The sequence below is a fragment of the Elephas maximus genome, chromosome 21 (genome assembly GCF_024166365.1).
Source record: "Elephas maximus indicus isolate mEleMax1 chromosome 21, mEleMax1 primary haplotype, whole genome shotgun sequence".
Taxonomy (NCBI): domain Eukaryota; kingdom Metazoa; phylum Chordata; class Mammalia; order Proboscidea; family Elephantidae; genus Elephas; species Elephas maximus.
In genome coordinates, this window is record NC_064839.1 from 81,406,796 (window position 1) to 81,422,123 (window position 15,328).

The following is a 15,328-nucleotide window of genomic DNA, read 5'->3' on the forward strand; positions in this document are numbered from 1 at the left end:
TAATTGGTCTGAGTCGCAGCATAAGCTTCTGAGTGGATTCTAACGTGCTAAAGTGCAGAACCAAGAACCAGTGCCTTAGACTAAAACATGCTTCTCAAACCAGGACCTGGGTTTTTTTTTTTTTTTTTTTTGTCATTGTTGTTGTTGGTTTGTTTTCTAATTTCAAATCCATCCTGGACTGATAATTTTATAAAATACGATAGAAATGAATTACTAGAAAAATAGATATATAAAAGAAAAGCCCAAATATTATTATTAGCTTGAATAAATATATAACAATGGTATCAAATTGCTACAAAGCTTTCAAAATGGATATGCGTGATTTCTATACATACCTCGTTGCAGACACATAGCAGAGTTCACGGACCCGTGCCGGTCTGCAGACCACACCGAGTCCTGCTGACACAGAGAGCACGTGGCAAGAGTCCGTATGAAGTGGGTTGAAGCGTGTGCCATGCAAATTAGGTTGGGTTTGATCATGTAGTGCCTCAGTTGCTGGGGTGAATAATTCAGCTTTTATTCTGTAGACACCAGGAAGCCGGAGAATTATTGGTGAGGGATGTCTTGATCATAGCTGTGGAAGCTCACTTTGGCATCATCATCGTAGATGATGAATTTAGAGTGAGAAAGAGTCAAAGAGGGAACTGGGTAGAATAAAGCAAAAACTATCAAATTTCTAGAGAAGTTACACCAGAAATGCTGACAAACTTCTTAGAGGATACAAGGATTTAAGCTAGCCGGAAATATATAAGGTTGTTTATTCTGTGTATTTTCAGAAACCACACAGATAGAAGATCCAAGAAAACAATGGAGAGGAGAACAGGAGAAAATGCTCAAGGACTATCTCTCAGTGGCTCAGGATGCACTTAGGACGCAGAAGGAGCTGTACCACGTGAAGGAGCAAAGACTGGCTCTGGCCCTGGATGAATATGTACGATTAAACGATGCTTATAAGGAGAAGTCAAGTTCTCGCACAAGCTGTAAGTAGAGTGTGGTTGATCAGTCTTTGAGAACAGGGACCTATTTGTGGACAATAGAAGTCCACTTGCATTTCCATGAGTTTAATTTGAAGTCCTTTTCCTTCCTAGGCTGGAAGCATCCCTCAGTACCATGAGAGAGGGTGAGGTAATGGCACACTGCTGATTTCTTAGCAATACTCCTCAACCCTCTTCCAAATAAAATCGTCCCATGTGGGGATATGAGTTGTCCCAAAACTTATAATTTAAGTAGAACTTCTGAGTTCATCATAACTACTTCTTGAAACATGGCCAGTTCCAAATTATCTGTTTATGGCATGAAGGAGAGAGAAATCAGCTCAGGTAGTAAACAGGAACTTTATTCTGGCTAATAGTTGCTCCCACTAAAAATATAGTCAATTGCCACTCATAGTGGCCCTGTAAGTCGAAACCGACTCAATGGCAGTGGGTTTTTATACCATCTGTTCCTGCTTCCCCCTCTGCCTGATGGCCTTTATTCATTTATGAGATAACTTTTACTTTTTGAGGACAAAGCAGATAACCTGTCCCTTCTTGCTACTCTTACACGATATTTTTTGTGGGAGGAACTGGAGCTATTAGCCAGAATAAAGTTTCTGTTTACTACCTGAGCTGACTTCTCTCTCCTTCATGCCATAAATAGATAATTTGGAACTGGCCATGCTTCAAGAAACAGTTATGATGGACTCAGAAGTTCTTATAAGTTTTGGGATAATTTAATGTATTATGCCAATACACTGTATGTGTAATATGGTCCTTTAAGGACAGAGGTGTAAAGTCTAGAAGAAAATTAAGCACCAGGGTCTTTATGACATTCCTCTTTCCTCAGACTTTGTAAGCAAATTATAGAGGTCTGAAGATTACTCTTTATAAGGGTCTGATGGATGGTAATAAAGGAATTATGAAAAGTAAATGACTATTCACAAAGCATATAAATCTTTTTGGTTTTAGAATTTGTGAATTCCAACTCAAAGAACTTTTTATGCAACTGTAACTAGTTTTTTTTAATTTTTTTCTCTCTGAAAGTGTTCTCAGGATCTTCATCCAGTACTAAATACGATCCCGATATTTTAAAAGCTGAGATCTCCACTACGCGATTAAGGGTAAGGTTATTGATTGTGGTTCTGCACTGAACGTATGCATAGAATCTAAAAGCCGAGGAGGGGGCTTTAGTGGTCACCTCCTCTCTCCATCGAATTTATGAAGCTCTTCCATTTATCCCTGATGGGTGGTCTTTCTGTCTTTGAACAAGTTCAGTGACTGGGATTGTATTTGTTACTGAGATATGTTCCATTGTTGGGCAGTTTTTATTGTGAGCAGTCAGTATACTGAATCAAAATTTGAGTCTTGATAACTTACTTTCCCTCGCTGTGTTGACTTATACATTATTCCAGTTTCAGAGATGAGCCCAGTTACTCTTTCGTTGGACTACCCAAAATTTAAAGATGCCGACAACTCGTGTTGCCAGGCCATTCCTTTTCTAGGCCAAACTTTGCTAATTCCTCATTGTTCCTCACTTGGGGTTGTTTCCTGATCCTTACCCTAAAACTTTTTGCCTAAACTGCTGTTAAGGCTTTTGCTGTTGTTGTTAGGTGCTGTCCAGTCGGCTCCGACTCATAGCAACCCCGTGTACCACAGAATGAAACACTGCCTGGTCCCGTACCATCCTTGTAATTGTTATGCTTGAGCCCATTGTTGCAGCCACTGTGTCAGTCCATCTTGTCGAGTGTCTCCCTCTTTTCTGCTGACCCCGTGCTTTGCCAAGTATGATGTCCTTCTCCAGGGACTGATCCCTCCTGACAACATGTCCAAAATATGTAAGACACAGTCTTGCCATCCTTGCTTCTAAGGGGCGTTCTGGCTGTACTTCTTCCAAGACAGATTTGTTCGTTCTTTCGGCAGTCCATATTCAATATTCTCCGCCAACACCACAATTCAAAGGCATCAGTTCTTCTTCGGTCTTATTCATTGTCCAGCTGTCACATGCACATGCATATGATATTAAGGCTAGACTTATTTATCCTTGAATTTTGGCATTCTAAAAGTGAGTAAACTCATGTAGCCAGTACCCAGGTCATGCGATAGATACGGCTGCAACCCCAGAAGTCTCTATTGCATCCTTTCATAGTCACTACCGTCCTCGTTCTCCTTGAAGCCGACACAGCCTTACCCACACGATAGATTAATTTTTTGCCTGGTTTGAACTTTGTGTAACTGAAATGATATCAACAAAATGTTACGTTATTGGATGTCTGGCTTCTTTTGCTCAACAACGTTTCAAGATGCATCCACATTCACGTTTATTGCTGTGTCCTATTTCCACTTCTGTGTACATATTATAAATTCTTTAACCTTGATGCTGTTGACGTACATTAGTTTTACCATTCTACCATTGATGCAATTTAATAGCCAATTTCTAGTTATTAAAAATTATGCCTTTATCTGCATGTCTCTTGGTGCCAATATGTATACATTTTTGTGGGCATGTAACTAGGAGTGGAATTGCTGTTGTCAGCGGTAAAGCATGAACTTTAGTGGATATCACCAAACAGTTTGAGCTCCTCTTGTTCTCTAATATCTACACTTTAAAGCTCTAAATTACTTTCTGCATATGACTTTTGCCTATATCCTTCAAGTTTTGATGTTTTGTTTTTCCATTGTCATTTAGTTCAAAATATTTTCTAGCTTCCTTTGTGATTTCTCTTATGAGTGTATTGCTTACTTTTCAAAGAATTGGAGGTTGTCCTATCTTTTTTACTGATTTCAGCCTAATTCTATTTGGTAATACTCAGTTCTAGAATTTCTATTTGATTCTTTTTTATCATTTCCCATTACCTGCCCAGATTCTGCACATTGATATATATATTTTTTTTCTTTTCCAATTTTTACTGTGTTTAAGTGAAAGTTTACAAATAAGTCAGTCTCTCATACAAAAATTTATACACATCTTGCTATATACTCCTAATTGCTCTCCCCCGATGAGACAGCACACTCCTTCCCTCCGCTCTCTCCTTTTGTGTCCATTCGGCCAGCTTCTGACCCCCTTTGCCCTCTAATCTCCACTCCAGACAGGAGATGCCAACACAGTCTCGTGTGTCTACCTGAGCCAAGAGGCTCACTCCTCACCAGTATCATTTTCTGTCTTACAGTCCAGTCCAATCCCTGTCTGAAGAGTTGGCTTTGGGAATGGTTCCTGTCTTGGGCTAACAGAAGGTCTGGGGACAATGACCTCTGGGGTCCTTGCAGTCTCAGTCACACCATTAAGTCTGGTCTTTTTACAAGAATTTGAGGTCTGCATCCCACTGCTCTCCTGCTCCTTCAGGGATTCTCTTTTGTGTTCCCCATCAGGACAGTCATCGGTTGTAGCTGGGCGCCATCTAGTTCTTATGGCCTCCGGCTGATGTGGTTTCTGATTTTTGTGGCCCTTTCTGTCTCTTGGACTCAAAATTACCTTGTGTCTTTGGTGTTCTTCATTCTTCTTTGCTCCAGGTGGGTTTAGACCAATTGATGGGTCTTAGATGGCTGCTTGCTGGCGTTTAAGACCCCAGGCACCACTCGCCAAAGTGGGATGCAGAATGTTTTCATAATAGATTTTATTATGCCAGTTGACCTATATGTCCCTTGAAACCATGGCCTGCAGACCTCCGCCCCAGCTACCCTCTCCTTTGAAGCGTTCGGTTGTATTCAGGAAACTTCTTTGCTTTTGGTTTAGTCCAGTTGTGCTGACCTCTCCTGTATTGTGTGTTGTCTTTCCCTTCATCTAAAATAGTTCTTGTCTACGGTCTAATTAGTGAATACCCTTCTCCCACCCTCCCTCCCCACTCTTCTAACCATCAAAGAACATTTTCTTCTCTGTTTAAACTGTTTCTTTAGTTCTTATACTAGTGGTCTCATACAATATTTGCCCTTTTGCAGCTGACTAATTTCACTCAGCATAATGCCTTCCAGATTCCTCCGTGTTATGAAATGTTTCACAGATTCATCATTGTTCTTTATCTATGGGCAGTATTCCATTGTGTGAATATACCATGATTTATATATCCATTCATCCATTGATGGGCACCTTGGTTGCTTCATCTTTTGCTGTTGTAAACAGCACTGCAATGAACATGGGTGTGCATGTATCTGTTCGTGTAAAGGCTCTTATTTCTGTAGGATATATTCCAAGGAGTGGGATTGCTGGATCGTATGGTAGTTCTATTTCTAGCTTTTTAAGGAAGCGCCAAATCAATTTCCAAAATGGTTGTACCATTTTACATTCCCACCAGCAGTGTACAAGTGTTCCAGTCTCTGCACAACCTCTCCAACATTTATTATTTTGTGTTTTTTGGATTAATGCCAACCTCTTTGGAGTGAGATGAAATCTCATGTAGTTTTGATTTGCATTTCTCTAATGGCTAATGTCATAATGGCTAATGATTGTGAGCGTTTCCTCATGTATCTGTTAGCTACCTGAATATCTTCTTTAGTGAAGTGTCTGTTCATATCCTTTGCCCATTTTTTAATTGGGTTATTTGTCTTTTTGTAGTTGAGTTTTTGCAGTATCATGTAGATTTTAGAGATCAGGTGCTGATTGGAAATGTCATAGCTAAAAACTTTTTCCCAGTCAGTAGGTAATCTTTTTACTCTTTTGGTGAAGTCTTTGGATGAGCACAGATGTTTGATTTTTAGGCGCTCCCAGTTATCTAGTTTCTTTTCCGGTGTTTGTGCACTGTTAGTAATGTTTTGTATACTGTTTATGCCTTGTATGAGGGCTCCTAGCATTGTCCCTATTTTTTCTTCCGTGATCTTTATCGTTTTAGATTTTATACTTAGGTCTTTGATCCATTTTGAGTTAGTTTTTTTGCATGGTGTGAGATATGGGTCTTGTTTCATTTTTTTGCAGATGGATATCCAGTTATGCCAGCACCTTTTGTTAAAGAGACTGTCTTTTCCCCATTTACCTGACTTTGGGCCTTTCTCAAGTTTTATGTCTGGATTCTTGATTCTGTTCCATTAGTCTATGTATATATTGTTGTACCAGTACCAGGCTGTTGATATATTTTTGAACAAAATAATTATGGTCATTTTAAAATCCCATTTCTGGATTAATACGATATCTAGATTTCCAATATGTTAGATTCTTTGGTCTATTTTTTCTCTTGGTTTTGGTTAATATTTGACTTTTTATAGGTCCTTATTTTTTATTCAGAACCATACATTATGTATGAAAATGTATAAAGAAAATCTGAGGCTTTGGATAATTTACTTCTGCTGCTTTTAGGCAGTTAGGCCAAGGGCAGGCTTTATTTTTAATCCTGTCAGGGGTTGAGCTGACTGAAATCTGGACTTAAGTCCTTTTCTGAGGGTGGGTCTATTCCTAGTTTATCCTTTCTCTTGGGGTAAAGAATTTCAGAATCCCAGTTGAACTTCTCACGTGTTTTACCAGGGCTGCTTTTGCACCTTGTACCCTGAACTGTGAATCTCCTCATCTGCCTCGGCGCCCCCCTCCAGCTCTGTAGGATTGCCAGGGCCTCCCTGTATCTCAGCCTCTCCACCACCATGTTTTGCCCAGCTTTCTAGTGTTTCTGCTGGACTGGCAAATGCCTCAAGAGGAAAAACAGTGCCAAGTGTGGTCATCATGAATCTGAGCTTCCCTTATCTGTTGAATCTTTTACACATAGAGCCTTGCTTCTCAGTAGTTCTCCAGTACCGTCAAGCAGTTCCTTTTTTCTCACAGCTTTTCTGTTTGTTTTCCAATAAAGAAAACGAAAAAAGTTTGTCTACAGTTACTGGAAAGAAACGAAACTTCTCTTTAGCTTGGATTTATTGGTTTAATTTATGAAGTCATTGATAACAAATGTTCTGTGTCATTGTGCCGTAGAGGTCCCTCCAGGATATCACGGACCCTGTACTTTGTCAGTCTGTCTATATTTCACAGTATATTTCTCAAGAATATCATCTGTTGGTTTGTCCAGTGCTTTTCTACTTTTTCTCTGTACGGTGGCTCTGCATTTCTGTGATCTACTAGGCTAGATACCTTATCTAAACAAAACAGGAAATAAAGGTTTTTTGTTAAAAGTTACTCTTAATAAACCCCAGTAGTCAATTGATATGTAAATTTCTATGGAAGATATTATTTATTATTATCACACTTTGAATTTTATTTAATTTTATTCTTCAGAGCCCTTATCCTTGTAAGAAACATTGTAAATGGAATAACCACAGTAGGCTGTTTTGGTTTGTCCATTTAGATCCTTTTTTAGGAAAGATGCAAACTTAGGAAGGAACTTAAAAACAAAAACACGTTAGAATACCTCACACAGATACCATCTAGAAGAAGATGGAGCTTTAGAGAATTTTATTTTAGGAAGGAAGAATGCAAAAATTTTACTACAAAATTTATTAAATGATTTTAAAATAACAAATATTTAGACCTTGGGGTCTTGGGGTGGGGGTGGGGTTAGAGTATTCCATACAAACTAAGTCTTACATTCAACTGCCGTCCTTTTAAATCTGTGCCCAAGTTTACAAAGAAATTTTTTGTTGAATTTTTATTTAAGGTTTTACCATTTTTTTTTTTTTGCTTTAAGTGAAAGTTTACAAATCGAGTCAGTCTCTCACACAAAAACTTATATTCACCTTGCTTTTTTTAATATTCACCTTGCTACATACTCCCAATTGTTCTCCCCCTAATGAGACAGCCCGCTCCCTCCCTCCACTCTCTATTTTCATGTCCATTTCGCCAGCTTCTAACCCCTTCCACCCTCTCATCTCCCCTCTAGGGAGGAGATGCCAACATAGTCACAAGTTTCCACCTGATCCAAGAAGCTCACTCCTCACCAGCATCACTTTCCATCCCATTGTCCAATCCAATCCCTGTCTGAAGAGTTGGCTTTGAGAATGGTTCCTGCCCTGGGCCAACAGAAGGTCTAGGGGCCATGACCACCAGGGTCCTTCCAGTCTCAGTCAGACCGTTAAGTCTGGTCTTTTTACAAGAATTTGGGGTCTGCATCCCACTGCTCTCCTGCTCCCTCAGGGATTCTCTGTTGTATTCCCTATCAGGGCAGTCATTGATTGTAGCCAGGAACTATCTAGCACTTCTGGTCTCAGGCTGATGTAGTCTCTGGTTTATGTGGCCCTTTCTGTCTCTTGGGCTCGTAATTACTTTGTGTCCTTGGTGTTCTTCATTCTCCTTTGGTCCAGGTGGGTTGATAACAGTTGATGGCATCTTAGATGGCCACTTGCTAACATGTAAGACCCCAGACGCCTCTCTTCAAAGCAGGAGGCAGAGTGTTTTCTTAATAGATTTTATTATGCCAATTGACTTAGATGTCCCCTGAAGCCATGGTCCCCAAACCCCCGCGCCTGCTATGCTGGCCTTTGAAGCATTCATTTCATTCTGGAAACTTCTTTGCTTTTGGCTTAGTCCAGTTGTGCTGACCTGGCCTGTATTGTGTGTTCTCTTTCCCTTCACCTAAAGTAGTTCTTATTTACTATCTCATTAATGAATACCTCTCTTCCATGCTACCTCCCTCCCCCGTCTCGTAACCATCAAAGAATATTTTCTTCTCTGTTTAAACTATTTCTTGAGTTCTTATAATAGTGGTCTTTTACAATATTTGTCCTTTTGCAGCTGACTAATTTCATTCAGCATAATGCCTTCCAGATTCCTCCATGTTATGAAATGTTTCACAGATTCATCACTGTTCTTATCGATACGTAGTTTTCCATTGTGTGAATGTACTGTAATTTTTTATCCATTCATCTGTTGATGGGATCCTTGGTTGATTCCATCTTTTTGCTATTGCAGACAGCACCGAACTGAACATGGGTGTGCATACATCTGTTCATATAAAGGCTCTTATTTCTCTAGGATATGTTCCAAGGAGTGGGATTGCTGGATCGTATGGTAGTTCTATTTCTAGCTTTTTAAGGAAGTGCCAAATGGATTTCCAAAATGGTTGTACCATTTTACATTCCCACCAGCAGTGTATAAGCCTTCCAGTCTCTCCACAGCCTCTCCAACATTTATTGTTTTGTGTTTTTTGGATTAATGCCAACCTTGTTGGAGTGAGATGAAATCTCATGTAGTTTTGATTTGCATTTCTCTAATGGCTAATGACCATGAGCGTTTTCTCATGTATCTGTTAGCTACCTGAATGTCTTCTTTAGTGAGGTGTCTGTTCATATCTTTTGCCCATTTTTTAATGGGTTATTTATCTTTTTGTAGTTGAGTTTTTGCAGTATCATGTAGGTTTTAGAGATCAGGTGCTGTTCGGAAATGTCATAGCTGAAAACTTTTTCCTTGTGTGTAGGTAGTCTTTTTACTGTTTTGGTGAAGTCTTTGGATGAGCATAGGTGTTTGATTTTTAGGAGCTCCCAGTTATCTAGTTTTTCTACTGCATTGTTAGTAGTTTTGTATACTGTTTATGCTATGTATTAGGGCTCCTAACGTCCCTATTTTTTCTTCCATGATCATTATAGTTTTAGATTTTATGTTTAGGTCCTTGTTCCATTTTGAGCTTGTTTTTGTGCATGGAGTGAAGTATGGGTCTTGTTTCATTTTTTTGTAGATGGATATCCAGTTATGCCAGCACCATTTGTTAAAAACACTGACTTTTCCCCCATTTAACTGTTTGGGGGCCTTTGTTAACTGCTCATATGTGGATGGATTTATGTCTGGATTCTCAATTCTGTTCCATTGGTCTGTATATCTGTTGTTGTACCAGTGCCAGGTGGTTTTGAATACTGTGGCGGTATAATAGGTTCCAAAATCAGGTAGAGTAAGGCTTCCCAATTTGTTCTTCTTTTTCAGTAATGCTTTACTTATCCTGGGCCCCTTTCCGTTCCATATGAAGTTGATTATTTGTTTCTCCATCTCATTAAGGAATGTGGTTGGAATTTGGATCAGAATTGCATTAAATGTATAGATCGCTTTTAGAATAGACATTTTTATAATGTGTTAAGTCTTCCTATCCATGAGCACGGTATATTTTTCCACTTACGTAGGTCACTTTTGGTTTCTTGCAGAAGCGTATTGTAGTTTTCTTTGTATAAGTCTTTAACATCTCTGGTAAGATTTATTCCTAAGTATTTTATCTTCTTGGGGGGCTACTGTAAAAGGCATTGATTTGGTGGTTTTCTCTTTGATGTTCTTTTGGTTGATGTACAGGAATCCAGCTGATTTTTGTATGTTTATCTTGTATCCTGATGCTCTGCTGAACTCTTCCTTTAGTTTCAGTAGTTTTCTTGAGGATTCCTTAGGGTTTTCTGTGTATAAGATCATGTCGTCTGCAAATAGAGATAATTTTACGTCTTCCTTACCCACTTCCTTACCCACGTGGATGCCCTTTATTTCTTTAGCCTAATTGCTCTAGCTAGGACCTCCAGCACAATGTTGAGTAAGAGCAGTGATAAAGAGCATCATTGTCTAGTTCCTGATCTCAAGGGGAATGGTTTCAGGCTGTCTCCATTTAGGCTGTTGGCTTTGTATAAATGCCCTTTATTATGCTGACCAATTTTTCTTCTGTTCCTATTTTGTTGGGAGTTTTTATCTTGAATGGGTGTTGGACTTTGTCAAATGCCTTTTCTGCATCAAATGATAAGATCATGTGGTTCTTTTGTTTTATTTATATGATGGATTACATTAATTGTTTTTCTAATGTTGAACCATCCCTGCATACCTGGTATGAATCCCACTTGGTCATGGTGAATTATTTTTTTGATATGTTGCTGAGTTTTATTGGCTAGAATTTTGTTGAGGATTTTTACCATTGTTTATTAAACTAAAACAGAATGTTGAAAGTGTAAAGAAAGTCTTTAGAGGTAGAAATGCATTTGAGAACTTTCTTGAGCACCAGAGCACGTGCTCCGATACAACTTTCATTTTATAAAAACAGAAAACAAGGCCCCTTTGGTTATATAAAAAAAATACCCTGCTCTAAATCACATAGCTGGTTAGTGGGCACTGGTACCATTAACAGTGTTCTCAAATATATGTACTCACACATTGTTAGTAGGAATTCACTTTGAATTATTTTTACCAGTGGTAATAGAAAAGTCAGCCACAATCTAACCTAGTAGTCTTGGGCATAAATTTAAAAGAGTGGCAGTTGAATTTAAAGTTTAGCCTGTAATTTAAGAGAGTTAAAGTAATTAATTCATGTGCACATCAAAATATGATACCTTAAGCAACAGATCTAACAGCAAAAAATCATCTCAAAGTGCTCCACCGAAAACAATTAGGACTTTTGAAAATGTAAATCACTATAGTAAAGATCATCTCTTGACTAGACATGGAGATAGTCTTTATATTTGCTACTGCATTTAAGGCTTAGCCCATAAGTCTGTACTAATTCCCAGTACTAAGCTGTGCATTAGATATGGTCATTCTCCTTTTAGGGTCTTCAGAAATGAATTTATGTTGTAGTTCTTGTTGGTTAGAAAATAGTATAGCTGTCTTAGTGAGTTTTGAGTACAATTAAGAATAATATGACTTATGTTCACTAATGAAAAGAAAGAATACAACAAACAGAATGAAAAAGGAATACTCTAACGCAAGAACTGGGGTTATCTCTACCATGGCATATTGGTAACTTGAAATAACTAAAATTCGTGATGGTAGCTGTTTTCAAAAAGCATATTCAGACCTCATATAAGGCGAAGCTATAACAATTGTGTTTATTGGTTTCATAATTTTGTTTCACATTCCTTTTCTCTAATGATTTTGGTTTCCTTTTCAAGCTTTGCAGGGTAGCGTACTTCAACCTAAATAATGCATACTTCAAAGAGAATCCTTCATTGACTATGTGTTGTTGGGGAAAAAGTACTTAGTTCCTTCTTCACCTAGATAAGCCACTGTATCAGTCTCTCTGTGGCTTCCAGTCTTCTCCATTTTAATTCTCACCACACTTATGTCCATAATGCTTTTGGCATTTTATGAAATTAATTCCTCCAATTAGAGAATTCACAGTTTAAGCAGACAGAATTGACAGGGTAATATCGTCCATAAATGATCACTTTGAAATGATTCTATAAAACCTTCATTTTTTGAAGGCCCTGGGAATTAAGCTTTGTGAAATTGTATGAGGTAAAGATATCATAATGAATATATTAAGCCACTAACCTATTGCCATCGAATCAATTGCAACTCATAGCGACCCTATAGAACAAAGTAGAATGGCGCCATAGGGTTTCCAAGGAGTGGCTGGTGGATTCAAACTGCTAACCTTTTGGTGAGCAGCCATAGTTCTTAACCAGTGTGCCACCAGGGCTCCTTGAAACTACTGCTTACCTATATTTTTGTACTTTTTCTTGACATATACACAATAAATACTTTAGCCTAATGTGTTGTCATTAAATTTTTGACAGTCGATCTCCTAAAGCCATGACAATGAAGCAGCAAGAGCATAAGATTGCTATTTATATTTCATACAGTATTTAATCTTCAGCTTCTTCAGATGAGGAAGGTAGACATGCTATCAGCTTCTACTTAAAGAACCAGAGTTAGAGAACTCCTGTCAGATGTAGAGGAATAGAATTGTGTGAATCGAGATTAGTAAATTTGATCCCAATTTTCGTGCTTTGTTTTTACATTTGAGGGAGACACTGATGAAATAGATCCAATGAAGAGATATTCTGCCCAAAATTCAGGCTACGGCAATCACATGAATATCTTTTTTAAGAGATTCTACTGACATCTGCTTTTGCCATGAAGGATTAACTCCTATAGGAATTTCCCTCTGGCAGTAGTCAGTTAAAAAACTAAATAGTCTATGAAACAACTGTTTTTAGACATTGGACGATAGGCAGTGGAGAACTGTAATCCCTAATTGAAGGGATTCAGACAAAGTGAGCCCTAAGATTATACCATCTGCAGTATAGGGGGAAGAACTCAAGTATAGACGGTTGTGGTATGTACCCCTGAGTTGAGGAGACAAAAAGGAAAAAAGCTCGATAAGGTAGAAGTGGCTAGAATTTTGGGGAGGGGTGCTGGAGGGATGAGAGCTACAGAGAGAGAGATATTGAGAATGAGCAAGTTGTAGAGATTTCGGGAGGAGCCTCTCCTCAAATCTTTGAATATATACCATGAAAATATGGTATAAAATACCACCAGGCTGGGGAAAGAAAGCAGTAGGACAAACAATTCTGAGAGCCCACACATGGCTGGGAGTAGTTCGTGTTCCCACCAGCCCGAATGGAGAGACCTTGTGATAAACGGGGCATTGGGTAGAGGCCTTTGAAGGGTAGTGCCTTAGTAAAAGTAGGGGGCCCAAATTAGCCTTAAATTAAAGGCTGCTTTGGATCCACCCTAAAAAATTAAAAGCAAATCATGAAAGGATCACACTGATCCAAAATACTTTAACCATGCACTAGAACAAAGTGCAGCATTCTTTAAGAGAATACAACAAAATCTAGCAGCAAATAATGTAGAATTCACAATGTCTGGCATCTAGTAAAAAATTTCCACGAGGAGCCTGGGTAGCACAAGTGGTTTGTGATCAGCTGCTAACCTAAATGTTGGTGGTTCAAGCCTACCCAGCAGATGCCACAGAGGATAGGCCCTGCGATCTGCTTCCATAAAGATTACAGCCAAGAATATCTTATGGTGCAGTTCTACTCTGTAACCCTGGGGCTGCCAAAACTGGAATAGCCAAATGAAATATTTTCGGGCATGTTGGCCATGAGCAGAGTGGAGAGGGGGAGAAGGGAAGAATGGCCAAGGGGCATGCGTAAGCTTTCGGGGATTGATACATTCATTATCTTGATTGTGATGATGGTTTAATGGGCATATACGTATGTGAGCACATATCAGAGTTATAGTTTAAACATGTTTAGTTTGTTATATATTAGTTACATATCAATAAAGTTGTGAAAAAATTGTCAGTTATGCAAAGATGTAAGAAAATGGCCCGTAACAATGAGAAGAAATGACAAATATGATTTAATGAGCAGGGAAGGATATTAAAACATACTCTGAATATGCTCAAGAATGTAGAGGAAAACATGAAAATGATGAGGAGAAAAAATAATGATATACTAAAAAAAGACCAAAATGGAAATTCTGCAGATGAAAAATATAATACTAGAAACAAAAATTATACTGGATGGCATAATAGCAGATTATACACTGCAGAAGAAAAGATCAGTGAACTTGAAGACATAGAAATAGAAACTATTCAACATGAATTACAGAGAGAGGGGGGAAAAAGACTGATGAAACTTAACAAAGCATCAATGTCATGTGGGGCAATAGCAACTGGTCTAACATGTCCAGTTTGGAAGAAATGCCTGGTGATCTACCTCTGGAAATTCAGCCGTTGAAAGCCCTGTGGATCACAGTTCTGCTTTGACACACATGGGATTGCCATGAGTCCAAATCAAGTCAATGACAGCTTGTTACTGGATGAACATACATGTAATTGAAGTTTCCAAAAAAAAAGAGCAGGGTAGGGGAAAACACAATATTTCAAGAAATTAAAACTCTAAACCAGCAGATCTAGGAAGTTCAATAAACCCAAGGCAGAATAAAAACAGAATATTACACCAATATACATCATAATCAAATTGCTGAAAACTCAGTGATAAAGAGAAAGTCACAAAAGCAGGCCTAGAAAAGAGACACATTAACTAAGTGGAAAAAAGATAGGAATTAAAACAGATTGCTCATCAGAAAATACTCATGCTACAAGACAACAGAGTGGTATCTTTAGAATGTTAAAAGAAAAAATGTCAACATAGATTTCTATATCTAATGAAAATGTCTCTAAGAAATGGAGACAAATAAAAAATTTTTCAGACAAATGCTGTGAGAATTGATTGTCTGCAGACCTGCACTATACTAAATGCTAAACGGAAATTCTTCAGGTAGAAGGAAGAGAATACCGCATGGAAATTTGTATCTACACAGACTAATGGAAAACATCCTGGATAGAAGAGTTTGAATTAAAAAAAAAAATCGCCGTCAAGTCAATTCTGACTCATAGCGACCCTACAGGACAGAGTAGAACTGCCCCACAGGGTTTCCAAGGAGCTCCTGGCGGATTCAAACTGCTGACCTTTTGGTTAGCAGCCATAGCACTTAACCACTACGCCACCAGGGTTTCTAAGAGTGTGAATGCAAATGAGTAATTTTATAATTTTAAATCTCCTTAAAGATAGTAGCTTATTTAAACAGAAAAATAAAAAAGAACACATTAAAATGTATTGTGGGGTTTATAAAATATTTAGAAATAAAATATTACAAAGGACAGTAGGAAATGGAAAGGTACTCTTGTAAGGCACTGAGTCTACACCTAAAGTAGCGTAGTATTATTTGAAGGTAGACTATATACTGTATATCGTAAAGATGG

General features: G+C 38.3%; 1 protein-coding gene across 1 annotated transcript in view; it reads left to right on the plus strand.

Annotated features, from left to right (window-relative positions):
* Positions 1-15,328, plus strand: part of WWC2 (WW and C2 domain containing 2) — a 322,317-nt gene that overhangs the window by 215,822 nt on the left and 91,167 nt on the right. The window contains exons 3-4 of the mRNA XM_049865000.1: positions 777-980; positions 2,022-2,098. Coding sequence (XP_049720957.1) covers positions 777-980; positions 2,022-2,098 — 281 coding nt within the window. The remainder of the gene's footprint in view (positions 1-776; positions 981-2,021; positions 2,099-15,328) is intronic.